Source organism: Molossus molossus, unplaced genomic scaffold (genome assembly GCF_014108415.1).
Source record: "Molossus molossus isolate mMolMol1 unplaced genomic scaffold, mMolMol1.p scaffold_m16_p_5, whole genome shotgun sequence".
Lineage (NCBI taxonomy): Eukaryota > Metazoa > Chordata > Mammalia > Chiroptera > Molossidae > Molossus > Molossus molossus.
The window spans coordinates 48,839,506-48,853,158 of record NW_023425388.1 but is presented as its reverse complement, the minus strand read 5'-3'; the positions used below and the strand labels follow the sequence as shown (position 1 = coordinate 48,853,158).

Sequence of the window (13,653 nt, the reverse complement as noted above, 5' to 3'; positions counted from 1 at the left end):
TCTATGAACTGTTTGTTCAGAACTTTTGCCCATTTTCCTATTGGGTTATTTGCCTCTTCTTATTAAGTTATAGAAATTATTTGTATATTTTACATTTTAAAACTTTGTCTGTTATACCTCATGCTTTATCTTCACTTATAGCATCTTGTACAAATGGTTAAATTTTAATATAGTAAAAATTTATCAATCTTTCCTTTCTTATTTGTATCATGTTTAAGAAGTTCTTCTCTACTCTCAAGTTCACAAAGATATTTCACCTTTCTTCTAAATGTTTTAAAGTTTTCTTTCACAGTTAGGCCGTTGATCTACTTGAAATAGATTTTTCTGTATGGTATGTATGAAGTAGTAATCCCTGAGTTTTTAAAAAATGTGGATAACCAGCCCTATTTATTGAAGTTTTTTCCTTTCCCTACTGATTTGTAATTTTTTTTTCTGTTACAGATCAAATTTACGTGTATTCATGAGACTGTTTCTAGGCTCTTCATTCTTTTGCACTGTTCTATCAATCCATCTTTGTGCAAGAATACAGTATTAATTACTTTAGCTTTATGACACGTTAGTACCTTTACACTATCTAGTTGTATAAAGGTGGACAAGTCACTTTACCTTCCTTTATTTTTTTAATCTCTGAAATGAATCATAATACCTATACACAGGGTTGGTATGGAGATGAAAAGAAACAAGAATTGTATGTAAAGCACCAGATACTGAGTAGATAGGCACTAAACAGAGTTGTTATGTTATGATCAAGTTGAAGGTTCAGATGAAACAGAAAAAGAGATAAAGTGATCAGTCTCTTTGGGAACCTGTTTCACGTAAAAAGGTAAAGGGCTGAGTTAGCACACCATTTCTAAGGCTCTTGCCACTCTATAAAAACTGTTCATGCATTTTATTATCTAGAAACCAGGCAGCACACACCACGTATTGGGCACTGGGATAACAGCAAGAAAGGTGATATCAGAACGCAAGGTGGATTCCTGAACAAGCAGTCGTAAAATGTTAAGTGCACAACAGATAAGATTTGGGACTGGCTGGCGACAAGGACATATAAGCTGCGGTGACCTTCACGGGGTTTCTGGTGCACGAACGACCGCACACCGTCGGGATCTCCCTGCCTACCAACACTGGGCTGCCGGACCACACAGAGCTACTGTCAACCCTCCCGGCCACCCAAGAGGACACACGGCTTCAGAGAAGACTGCAGACGGGGTCGCAGAACTCCTGGGTCGGATGGTGCAGAGCTAGGAGCGCGGTGGAAAGGAGAGCTGCCTGCACCTCCCCCAGGGCTTCTACAGTGCTTCTGGGAAATAGAGTCCTTTGCCGCGTGTCCAGCCTGGGGCTCCTGGAAGAAGGACTACAATTCCCTTTAGTCTTGGCATTCTTTGTGCAGCACGCCTGCGCAGTCTGGCGACCAATGCCGCTATAAAGGCTTGTTTTGCTCCAGAGCTGATGCTCCCGAGCGTGGTCGAGTGGCCGGCGCGGCGGTCTCGGACCTGGGGCACAGGTAGGTAGCAGCTACCGCTGCACCCGTCCTTCTCCCTCGGCTGTCACTTGGATTATCTCCTTGTGTTTCCTCTGGGGCCGGTGGGCTGTGACCCGGACACAGGCATTTCGGGGGAAGCCGGAGACCTGAGAAACTGGGCCTGGCCTTCTTCTGGTCTCCCACTACCCTCTCCTTGGGACGCGACCCCAGAGGGCACGTAGTGAGGTACTGGCTTGGGAAGGCAGGTAGGGTGGGAGAGTGATCAAGGGTGCTGGCTACATTCCCGGCTGCGGCCACCAGGGGGTGCTCCGTCCGTAGTCCGTGGGTGTAGGTCGCTATCGGCTCCCGAGGCCCCAATTGGCCATGGAAACGCCCTAGGGTCCAAGGCATCCCAGGCAAAGCTGGCCTGAGAGAAGCCCCTATTCTCAAGTGGTGGGGAGGGCGGCCCGGGGCACCCCGGCTCAAGCCGCACACCGGAGACTCTGAGCTGCCGGCGACCTGAGAAGCCATCCTCTCGGGATTTTTTGCAAATGGGTAAATGAGGCTCATGACTTAAGCACGCACAGCAAACCCCCCAGATCTCTTGACTTTCATCGATGCCTTTCCATTTCCACCACACACAGCTGCATGATGCTTTGTATTTATTACACAGGGGTCATTTGGTTTCTGCACAGACGTGGGGAGGCAGGAGGCACAGGAATGATTGGCCAAGTTTCAGGTTTTGAAGGAGATAGGCAGGTTATATTGGGGTGTCCAGCATGAGTAAGTGAAAGATGCAGAAGGTTGGAAACACAACAAGTGGATTGATTGGACCAGGAGGATGGTAAATACGAATCCTTTTAGCTTTAGGTTGGGTCCTGTTATGGAGCTTCAGGGCCAGGAACCATATTCCTGAGATGCTGGAAAGCTGTTATGAAGGCAATTTGGAAATAACAGTCTGGCTATTTGAAGTTCTTAATCCTGGGCAGCCGCTTTTCCCTGATACAGTTTCATCTGCTTCATTGTACACTTGTATCACTGGAAGGAAAGTCTTGATTTTTAAAAAGGCAGCTGACCAAGTGGCGTCAACCCTGTTAATTTTAGTCTGGCACTTCTTTGGGGTTCTCCCACTTTGATTATTCTGCTAGTGCCATCCCACAGCTCTGGCTCAAACATGAACAAAAATCCCTTTCCCCCTTTCCCTCTCTTAATAGCTAAATCAAGTTAGCATTTTAAAAAGACTTTAAAACAACTTTAAGGGAGAATCGAAGAAAAGAGGTAAATACAAATAGTATTTTTTAAAAAAAAAAACAAAACATATTTTATTTATTTATATTTTTTAATCCTCACCCGAGGACATTTTTCCATTTTTTATTCAGATAGAGTGGGAAGGAGAGAGAGAGAGAGAGAGACATCGATGTGAAAGGAACACATTGAGTGGCTGCCTCCCACACGACCCAACCAGGGCTGGGGACAGACTGCTGCAACCGAGGTATGTGCCCTTACTGGGAACTGAACCTGGGTCTCTGGACCGCAGGCCGACACTCTAACTGCTCTAATGGCCAGGGCACAAATAGTATTTTTAAAAAGTAGTTTAGCCTAGTGATTCTTCCTTAGTTGCTTTCTTCAGATTTGGGCCTTGTTTTTTCCAAAATCTATTGGACTTCCTAGCTCTTGGCTGGCCTCCATGTGGAGTGCTCTGTCTTATATCCTTGATACACAGAAGATGGAATTCTCTGTGTGTTCAAGGCCAGTAGATAGTAACTTTGTGCCCACTGAAGCCCTGCCTGCTCATGGCTGCGCCTCTTTTCCCAGGAAATCAAAGAAGCAAGTGTTAGAGGTGATGGGAAACTGCTCCCCACATCCTTCATGTGTAGAATAACTTGAAATAAAGTGATTGAAAGGAACTTTGGTCATGGTGAGTTCTTAGACAGTTGAGATGATCTTCATGTTCCTCTTGATATGGCACTTGATATTATAAACGAATTCCTTTGTCCTCGTCCCTTTCAAACTCCCTCCCCAGCTAGGCTTGGGAACCTTTGGAGGGAAAGTTGGACTTCTGTGACCCCTGTAACAAGAATATTTTCTCTATCTGCAGCTGCATGCAGACATTGGGGACACTGGCAGGTGCCAGGTCTGTTTATAGTATAGGCTTAATGAGGTCTCAGTGACATGATTGCTGTGCTTTTGGTTGTAAGCTGGTGTTCTTTATGGTGCAATTTGTCACTGGACAAGGTGACTTTTTTTTTTTTAACGATACTAAGCAGTATCAACCCAGGGTACTTGAATCAGACCTCCGAAAGGCAAAAGAAGTCAAGCTTTCTTTGTGCTGGAAACATATCTATGAAGGAGACTTAGTCCTTTATATTTACCTTTTTTCTGATACCTTAGAAAATGAATTGTAGCAGAATTTTGTCTACAGAGTAGTCCTTTATTTGGGGGTGGGGCATTAATCCTCACCAGAAAATATTTTTTCATTAATTTTTAGATAGAGTGAAAGGGAAGGAGGGGGAGAGAAAGAAACATAGATGTGAGAAAGACATACCATACCAGTTGCCTCCTGTACGACCCTGACTGGGACCAGGGATCAAACCTGCAACCCAGGTACATGCCCTTAATCAGGAATTGAACCCGAGATCTTTCGGTATGCGGGCAGATGCTCTAACCATCGAGCAAAACCAGCCAGGGCCACGGAGTAGTACTTTTATTTTATTTTTTATTTATTTATTTTATTTATTTAAATAATATTTCTTTATTGATTTTAGAGAGACAGGAAGGGATAGGGGAAAGACAGAAACATCGATGAGAGAGAACATCGATTGGCTGCCTCCTGCATGCCCCCCACTGGGGATCGGGCCTACAATCTGGGCATGTGCCCTGAGTGGGAATCAAACTGGTGACCTCTTGGTCCATGGGTTGACGCTCAATCACTGAGCCACACCAGTCGGGCGCAGTAGTACTTTTAAATTACAGTGATTGGGAGTTCATGGAATTCAAAAGGCAGCATGGCTGAAGTTCTTTCATTTCTAATGAGGCTGGTATGAAAGGGGTTTTCTCAGCCTGAACCATCTTAGAGAGGGGAAAATGTTTCAGAGAGATGTGCATGTGTTTTATTTTTTTCAAAAGTAACTGAAGTTGATACAGGATATTGATTAGAGTTAGCCAGGCAAACAGGGTTTAGAACAGTTTCAGGTCATACTAGGTAAAACTTCATAGGACAGGGTGGCAAGTTTGTTTTGGTTATTGTTTTTTAATAACAGCTTTGTTGAGATGTAATTTATAAACCATGTGTGGAAATTCAGCCTTTTAAAGTGTTTTGTTAGCATATTCATAGACTTGTGCAGCCATCACTACTATCTAATTTTAGAACACGTTCGTATTCCAAGGGTAATTTATTTATTTTATTTTTCTTTATTGATTTTAGAGAGAGAGGAAGGGAGAGAGATAGAAACATCGATTGGCTGTCTCCTGCATGCCCCCCCACTGGGGATTTGACCCACAATCTGGGCATGTGCCCTGACCGGGAATGGAACCGGTGACCTCTAGGTGCATGGGTCGATGCTCAACCACTGAGCCACACCGGCTGGGCAGGGCAATTTATTTTTAAAGTTAAGGTATAATATTGTTTTGTATATTAGCTATGTAACTCTATGGCACATTAAAATAATATCAACTAACTCATTACCTACTTGTAAAAATGCAAATGTCATTGGTAGCATAAGTCTTTTGGAATAATTCATTTTGTAAAATTTAGTAGGAGGAATGATAGCCATTTAAAAATTGTGGAGTTTGGCCAGTGGTTAGAGCATTGGCCTGAGGAACAATGAGTCTCGGGTTCGATTCTGGTCAAGGGCACGTACCTCTGTTGCAGTTCTTCCCCGGCCCTGGTCGGGGCTATATGGGAGGCAACCAGTCGATGTGTCTCTCTCGCATTGATATTTCTCTCTCTCTCCCTCTCACTCTATCTAAAGATAAATGGAAAAATGTCCTCGGGTGAGGATTGAAAAAAAATAAAAATAAAATGAGTTCTATCTGTTCTTTATTTTTTAAAAAAATTGTAGTGTTTGTAATTCTTGGAACAAACTTAAATTGTTTCCAGAAAGTCTTTTTTTTTTTTAATCCTCACCCGAGGATATTTTTCTGTTTATCTTCAGATAGAGTGAGAGGGGGGGAGAGAGGGAGAGAGAGAGAGAGAGAGAGAGAGAGAGAGAGAGGGAGGGAGAGAGAGAAACATCGCAGTGAGAGGGACACATCAATTGGTTGCCTCCTGCATGACCCTGACCAGGGCCAGGGATGAACTGCAACTGAGGCACATGCCCCTGACTCTAATCGAACCCATGACTCATTGGTCCTCGGGCCAATACTCTAACAGCTGAGCCAAACTGGCCAGGGCCAGAAAGTCCTTTTTTTTAAAAGACCTATCTAAATGCTTTATACATTGGGTTTAATCTTAGTTGAAGAGGGTGGGTGTCTCTTTACCAGTGTGTTTATTTTTTCTAATCTTTATTTTTCCTTCCTTGGCAGTGGGAGGAGATCATTTTTGATTCTACTACACTGATTTCTTTTATCCTCACCCGAGGATATTTTCTATTTATCTTTAGGTAGAGTGTGAAAGAGAGAGAGAGAGAGAGAGAGAGAGGGAGAGAGAGAGAGAGAGAAACATTGACGTGAGAGAGACACATCAATTGGTTGCCTGCCGCATGACCCCGACCAGAACTGGGGACCGAACTGCAGCTGAGATACGTGCCCTTGACCAGAATCGAACTTGCGATTCTTTGGTCCCCGGGCCAGCACTCCAACCTCTGAGCCAAACCGGCCAGGGCTGAATTTTTTTCTTTAAAATATGAAATGATATCTGAAAAAATTTAAATATTTTTTTAAAGATATAAGGGTAGAAAATGTTAATGCTTTTGCTTTTTTTTTTTTCCATTTTAAAGCATTTTTTAATATTATTAAGCATAATTTAGAAAATATCTGTTCTTGATAAATTTTTAATTTCAGAAATTCTCAAGTGAAACCAGACGTCTGTGAGCCCTGGCACCTCCAATCAGAGAAGATGAAGGATATCGACATAGGAAAAGAGTATGTCATCCCCAGTCCCGGTTATAGAAATGTGAGAGAGAGAACCAGCACTTCCGGGCAGGACAAAGACCACGAGGACTCCAAATACAAGAGAACTCGGCTGGTCAGTACTTCCTTTCCTGAGTTCCTTTTCTTATCTGCTTGTTGTCTTAGGCCAGCCCTTCTTTTTTTCTGTAATGCATAGTTTAAAAGAAGTTTCTTTTTCTTCATTAACTTTAGGTCACTGTTAAGAATTTATGGGGAGCATTTGAGATCTTGCTCCCTGACATGTCAGTTTAGCACAAATAAACTCTTATAAAACTTCAAAAAAAACCCCAAAAAACTGAACTGATGGTTACTCATGAAAGAGGAGTGGTTGGCTCTCAGCCTTCTACCCATTTTCCTCTTTGCCTTCTCTGCCACTTATGCTCACCTCTGGTGCCTTCTGAAAAGACTTTGCTTAAGAGAAGACAACTTTTGGGAGGGGAGGGGAATGGAGCAGAGGGAATATGAACCATTAAACTTCATGCCTGTGCTTAAAATTGTTTTTTTTCTCCCCTCTATTTCTGTTGTCTGTGTTTAAAATAACTCCTTTGGAGAGACTCATTCAGATTTCAGACAGTACTTGAAACAATTCTAGATTGTTGTAGGATGATCAATTAGCTTTTCAAGTAAATATATGTCATCTTGTTTCCTCTCAGGGAAAAAATGAATGCACATTTTAAAGAGGAGTAAATATCTTTCTTCTAAGAAGAAAGTATACATTTTCTTGACTTGCAAATAGAGGAAATGGAGGTTTAGGAAATCAGGTTTGTGTTCATGTATTTGTTATGTCAAGACTTGAGAAAGATGTGGCTTTGCAACTGACACTGGAATTTCATTTGTCTAACATTAGCTATCCCTCTTTGGCTGTCTTGTTAATTAACATTTTCTCATTACTGGGTGTTTTCTGTCCCCACTGTATACTATACAGTACTTTCCCATTCAAGCTTAACTTTAGAAAAACACAGATTCAGTGCAATCAATGACAAATACTTAAGGTGCCAGTTTTGTAACTTCTTTGTGTCCTTCTGTCTAGACCTTGTTAATTAAATATTTTAAAATATTTTCTGAGTGTTCGACACTGTTAGTATAGCACTTAAATCTGGAAGAAGTACCAAAGGTAACGTTGGAGCAGGGCTTTGAAAGATGATTGGGTGGCAATGCTCTCAAGCTACATATATCATGTGTGCCTTAGTAGTTTATGAATAAAATAGCATTGACAGGTCCTGGCCACTGTGGCTCAGTTGGTTGGGCGTTGTCCTATGCACCGAAAGGTTGTGGGTTTGATTCCTGGTCAGGGCACATCCCTGGATTATGGGCTGGATCCCCGGTAGGGGACATGCAGGAGGCAGCTGATCGATGTTTCTCTCTCTCTCCCCTCCTCTCTAAAAATCAATAACAAATCTTGAAAACAACAACAACAACAAAAACCTTAAAACAGCTTTAATGATAGAACCTAACTTGTGGGATCCTTGAAGATTAAATATGATAATACATATAAAATGCTTAGAATGGTGCCTGCCATGTAGCCTGTGCTCAATAAGTGTTAGCTCTTAGAATCAGTAGTCTAGATGGTAGAATGTATAAGAGAAATTGTGCAGGCCATGCTAAGGAATCTTTTTTTTTTTTTTTTTTTTTTTTTATCCTCACCCGAGGATATTTTTCCCTTTTTTGTACAGATAGAGTGGGAGGGAGAGAGAGGAAGGGAGAGACAGACAGAAACATCGACGTGAAGGGACACATCGAGTGGCTGCCACCCGCACGACCAACCAGGGCCGGGGACAAACCGCAACCAAAGTACGTGCCCCTAGCGGGAACCGAACCCGGGTCTCTCCAGACCGCAGGCCGACACTCTAACCGCTGAGCCAAACTGGCCAGGGCAGGAATCTTTTACTATGGGCATTGGGGTACTATTAGATGTTATTGAGGAGGTTTTTTTTTTCTTTTAACTTTTTATTTTGAGATAACCGGAGATCCACATGCAGTTATAAAAAATAATATAGAGAGATTCATATATACTTTTTCCAGCTTCCCCCAATGGTAATTTCTTGTATAACTACAGTACAATATCACAACAGGACACTGATGGACATTATTAACACAGTGCATCCACCTGATTAAGACTCCACCAGTTTTACATGCGCTCATTTGTGTGTGTGTGTATTCTATGCACTGTTTTTCACATGTGTAGATTTGTATGAATCACCACCACAGTCAAGATATAAAACACCTCCATCCCAAGGATCTCTCATGCTACCCTTTTATAACCACAGCCACCTCCCCACCCTCTCCCCTAAGCTCTGGCAACCATGATTCTGTTCTCCATCTCTATTTGTCATTTTAAGAATTATATATACATGTAATTATATAGTATGGAATCTTTAGAGATTGGCTTTTTTCATTCAGCATTATTCTCTTGAGATCCATCTAATTTGTTGTGTGTTTTAATATTTCTTCCCTTTTAGTTTTGAGTAGTATTCTATGTTATAGATAAACCATAGTTTGTTTAACCGTTTACCTGTTGAAAGACATGAGAGTTACTTCTAGTTTGTGGTTATTACAATTAAAGCTTGCTTTGGATATTTGTGTGTAGGAGTTTGTGTGAATAAGCTTCATTTCTCTGGAGTGTCCAGGAATGCAATTACTAAGTTATATGATAAGTACATGTTTAGTTTCACAGAAAATACTGTATTCTTTTCCATAGTAGCTGTATAATTTTACATTCCCATTGATAATGTATGCATCCAGTTTCTCTGCATTCTTGGCAGTATTTGGTGTTATCATTACCTTTATTTTTTAATTGAATTTACATGGGTTACATTGGTCAATAAAATTATATAGGTTTCAAGTGTACAATTCTACAATACATCACTTGCTCATTGCATTGTGTGTTCACCATTTATCCCGTTTACCCTCTTCCAGCTGCCCCCCATCTTTATTTTAGCTATTCTGACAGGTATAGTCGATATCTCATTGTAGTCTTAATATGTGTGACCCAATGGCTAATGACATTGGGATTTTATTTTATTTATTTTTTTATCTTCAGATAGAGTGGGAGGGGGAGAGAGAGAGAAACATTAATGTGAGAGAGACATATCGACTGGTTGCCTCTCTCATGACCTCGACCAGGGCCGGGTACCGAACCACAATTGAGGTACATGCCCTTGACCGGAATTGAACCCGAGACTCTTTGGTCTGAGGGCCAACGCTCTAACCGCTGAGCCAAATCAGCCAGGGCTGATGAGGGATATTTCAAACTTGATTTTGTCTTGCAAGATTAGTTTTGAGGCAGTTATGGGGGGAAAATCACCTGTATAATGAGAGAGAGAAAATACAGAGAGCAGTCAAGAGGTTCCTATGCTGGCCCATGTGAGAGAGGTCACAGGTCTGTTTCCAAGCATAATAATGAGGTGGAGGAGAGAAGAGAGATTCAGGGGCATCGCTGAAAGGATAGAGACAAATTGGGATGCCTAGGATTGCTGGTAAGAATGAGTTTGCTTTTAAGCATGTTGAATTTGAAGTGATTCCAAATAAAATGATCAGTAGATACATAGAACACAGGCAGTAAGGAGAACAGGAAAAAAATGTAGAGTCATTAATGCATCCATGTAGATGAAGCCTTGGGAGTGAGCAGGCTTGTTGAGCAGGAAGAGGTAAAAGCCAGTGTGTGGTCCTATGAAATTTTGGGGACAGGGTCGCTCCTAGGTGGTTAGAATAGAATTGGCCTTAGGATGTATGGTGGCAGCAGTAAGCTTTTCCTTTGCAGGTGGAGAAGAATTGGAAACAAAGTCACTGTTGTGCCTTTTGTCCTCAAAATTATAAATTCAGGCATCAGACAGTAAGTTTTCTTCATGTGATTGAGGCTTATCTTGAAGAAACAGGAAAGCTAATACCTCTTTTATAAAGTTTCAGGAGTCTATATGAATTTCATTTTTATTATCCTTTCATGTTTCTTAAACGTTTAAATTTGAGTACTGTTTCTTTAGTTTTTACTATATCCTTGTACTCACCACCATTAGCCTTTGATAAGCCCAGTTGACATGAAACTGTGTCAAACACAAGTCAGAAGCAAAGCGCCAAGGGACAGATTCTGATTTTAAACAGGCCAATGATTTTTTTTCAGTCTGTAAGCAAAGTTGTAGAGTGCACAGTTTACCCGTTTCTTAGTATTGTGGCCAAGTCTTTCCTTTGAAATACTCTGGGAAAATCGCTCTAATCAGTCACATCTTCAGATATTTGTATCACATCTGCTTAGAGATAATGAAGGCAAAAATAATGCCTTTTCACTGCTACCTTTTGTTTTGGACTGTTAATGCTAATGCTGTGGCCATGCATAATTCCATGTTTAGCAGACATGCTTTTTTTTTTTTAATTCCTCACTCGAGGATATTTTTTTATTTATCTTCAGATAGAGTGGGAGGGAGGGAGAGAGAGAAACATCAGTGTGAGAGGGACACATCGACTGGTTGCCTCCCGCACGACCAGGGCCCAGGATGAACCGCAACCAAGGTGTGTGCCCTTGACTGGAATCAAACCCGCGGCTCATTGGTCCATGGGCCGACACTCTAACCACTGAGCCAAACCGGTCAGGGCTTAGCAGACATCCTTTAATCCTGAAGTGCTAAGAGGGGTGCCTCTGTTGCTGTTAGTTCTTTGAGCCTAAGTACTAATGTTGGCTGGCATTAGCCTGGTATTATTTCAACAAACATGAAGATTTATGTCTAGATCACTCCTTAACACTGTTACTGTATATGAGGCATGGTTCTCCAGGCACAGCTTCTTGAATGAAGTAGTCTGATGCAGATGAACATAAATTGATGCTGGGCCTGCCTGCCCTCTAATAGAAGCTTAAACTTAGAGACGTGTACATAGGTTACTGAAATTTAGATGCTGTGGAAATTAATAAGAAAAAGAGAGTGCTTCAGTCTTTGAGATCAGGGAAGACTTCAGGAGAAGGTAACATTTGATTGGAGAATTGAGGAATGGATAGAATTTGGAGAAGGAAGAACATGCTTGGCAGAAGAAAGAGTTGTGGATAGGGCCAACTAGGACCGTGTTGGCTCTGAGCATGAAGTGTGAAGTCATAGATGTAGAGGGATAGGTTAGTGAGTTTCAGATGATGTGCATGTTCTTCAATAATCGACCAAGGAGTTGGATTTTAGTTGCTTTAAATTAAAATTTAAGCAAAAGCAAGACAAACCTATACAGGTTTATAAAGCATTATAAGAAGTTGTTCTTATGCTCCCAGACCCGAGCTTGGGGTGACCTGTTTTTTATTAGCATGTCTAATCTAGAAAAGGAGGAAGAATGGAAAATAAGCAGAAGTCAGCTCAAGCTCATGTGCCCTTATGACTGCTCTCTTTTTTTCCCTTTGCTCAAAAGTGTACCATTGGTGGAATTTTCTTCCTACCATATTAGAATATTCTGCCTCTAGGAAAGGTAACAAAGCAAGTATTCACAAAGTCTAGTGACCTTCACCTATTTCCTTTAGTTTTGTGTTAGGCTGACCATTTAACCTTGGTTAGAGTTTTCATAATTAGTGAGTTGAAATATTTTGAAGTTATGTCCTAGAAATCAGGATGTGGATCTAATCTTTTAATTACCAAGAAATATGATTCTAAGATAGATTACTATGTAAGAATTATGATCTCATTATAGAAAATGTACAACTTGTAGAATATTATAGAAAAAAATAAATCACCTTGCCCAGCCAGTGTGGCTTGGTGGATTGAGCGTGGTCCCATGGACTGAGAGGTCCTGGTTCCATTCCCAGTCAGGGCTCATGCCTGGGTTTCGGGCTTGATCCCCAGTGAGGGGCTTGCGGGAGGCAGCCGTTTGGTGTTTCTCACATCGATGTTTCTATCTCTCTCTCTCTAAAAATAAATAAAGACATTTTTAAAATAAATAAAGTAAATCACATTTATCCCCTCTAACCAGAGACAACTGTTATTATTATGAAGTGGTTTTGTTTAGCACCTTACATTTTTAGAGAGTATGACTCTGACAGTTTTTCTTTAGGAACTAAGGGTATGTCAATTGATCCAGGTCCTTGTGTTTTCAGAGTCAAGAAAGTTTCCTGTGAGTCTACTTGCTGTTAGGCAGGGTGAAGGAGATTAGTATTTGTAGTCTCTGCATTATTTTTTTCTTGATGGTACTTAGTGACTCAGCATGTTTTCTGGACAATCAGTTATGGGATGAGTAAGAATACCTGCTTTTTTTTTTTTTTTCTTCCCCTGGAGACAGCCATAAAGCATTATAGAGCTCACTATGTGTATGATACCGGGATTTGGCCTGTTGCCAGGTGTTGGTCTCCAATAGCAGTGCGGAGCTCCCTGGTGGAGATGACAACAGTGCTGCTATTGGTGCAGAGCCCAAGAGGCTTTGCTGCGTGGTGACTGAACCTGCAGAGCCTGGGTCTCCTGAGGTTGGCCTCATCTGCAGCAGGGCTGCTGCTGCTTTTCTAGGAAATGCTGCTTAAGGGAAATAGGTATAGCCTGTTGGTACAAATTAGAGGAGCTTTCTGTTAAAAAGGAAAAAAAGTATTGGAACTAGCTTCCTGTTTTTTAAGCAGTTTTAAATACCTCAGTCTTTATTTTGTTAAGATAGATAACTTGGAAGTTACAAATGGTTAATGAAAACATTTTCAGTGAAATCTTGGTTCTGCTTTTAGGTAGCCTTCTGTGAATTCTTTCTTTAATGCCTCATTGCCTCTCTCTTAATCAAAAATAAGAAGATCAATGCCAGAACAGGAGACCAGGCCTGCTTGCAGGTTTTGCAATGGTTGAATCTGTTAACATCAAAATTATAGACTAATGTAAAGTTAATTTGCCACACTGAAGTTCACTGATTAGCACAATTAAGCTTGTCTCTCCCTTTCCTTCCCTTCCTGCCCCCTTTTTAGGGAGTTAGCCTATTTAGATAATTAGATGTTATATATGTTTAAATGACTTAAAATTATTTTTACATTAGCTGTTCAGAGAATCAACTTAATTCTGTTATATCAGATGAAAATTTCTGTTTACCAAAACAGATGTGGTATTGAGCAGTCACTTAGTTTTCTTTTTTTTTTTTAAATCCTCACCCAAAGA

The 13,653-nt window shown here is 41.2% G+C and overlaps 1 protein-coding gene across 7 annotated transcripts in view; it reads left to right on the top strand.

Moving 5' to 3' along the window:
- The first annotated feature begins 1,066 nt into the window (after positions 1-1,066).
- Positions 1,067-13,653, top strand: part of ABCC5 (ATP binding cassette subfamily C member 5) — a 90,041-nt gene continuing 77,454 nt past the window's right edge. For 2 of the 7 annotated variants that reach the window (XM_036243761.1, XM_036243762.1), the window contains exons 1-2: positions 1,074-1,504; positions 6,464-6,647. In XM_036243761.1, the coding sequence (XP_036099654.1) occupies positions 6,519-6,647 (129 nt within the window). In that variant the 5' untranslated portion in view covers positions 1,074-1,504; positions 6,464-6,518. Of the gene's footprint in view, positions 1,505-6,463; positions 6,648-7,224; positions 7,333-13,653 lie in introns of those variants that run through there. The other 5 variants (XM_036243766.1, XM_036243771.1, XM_036243770.1 and 2 more) reach the window with 4 other exon arrangements.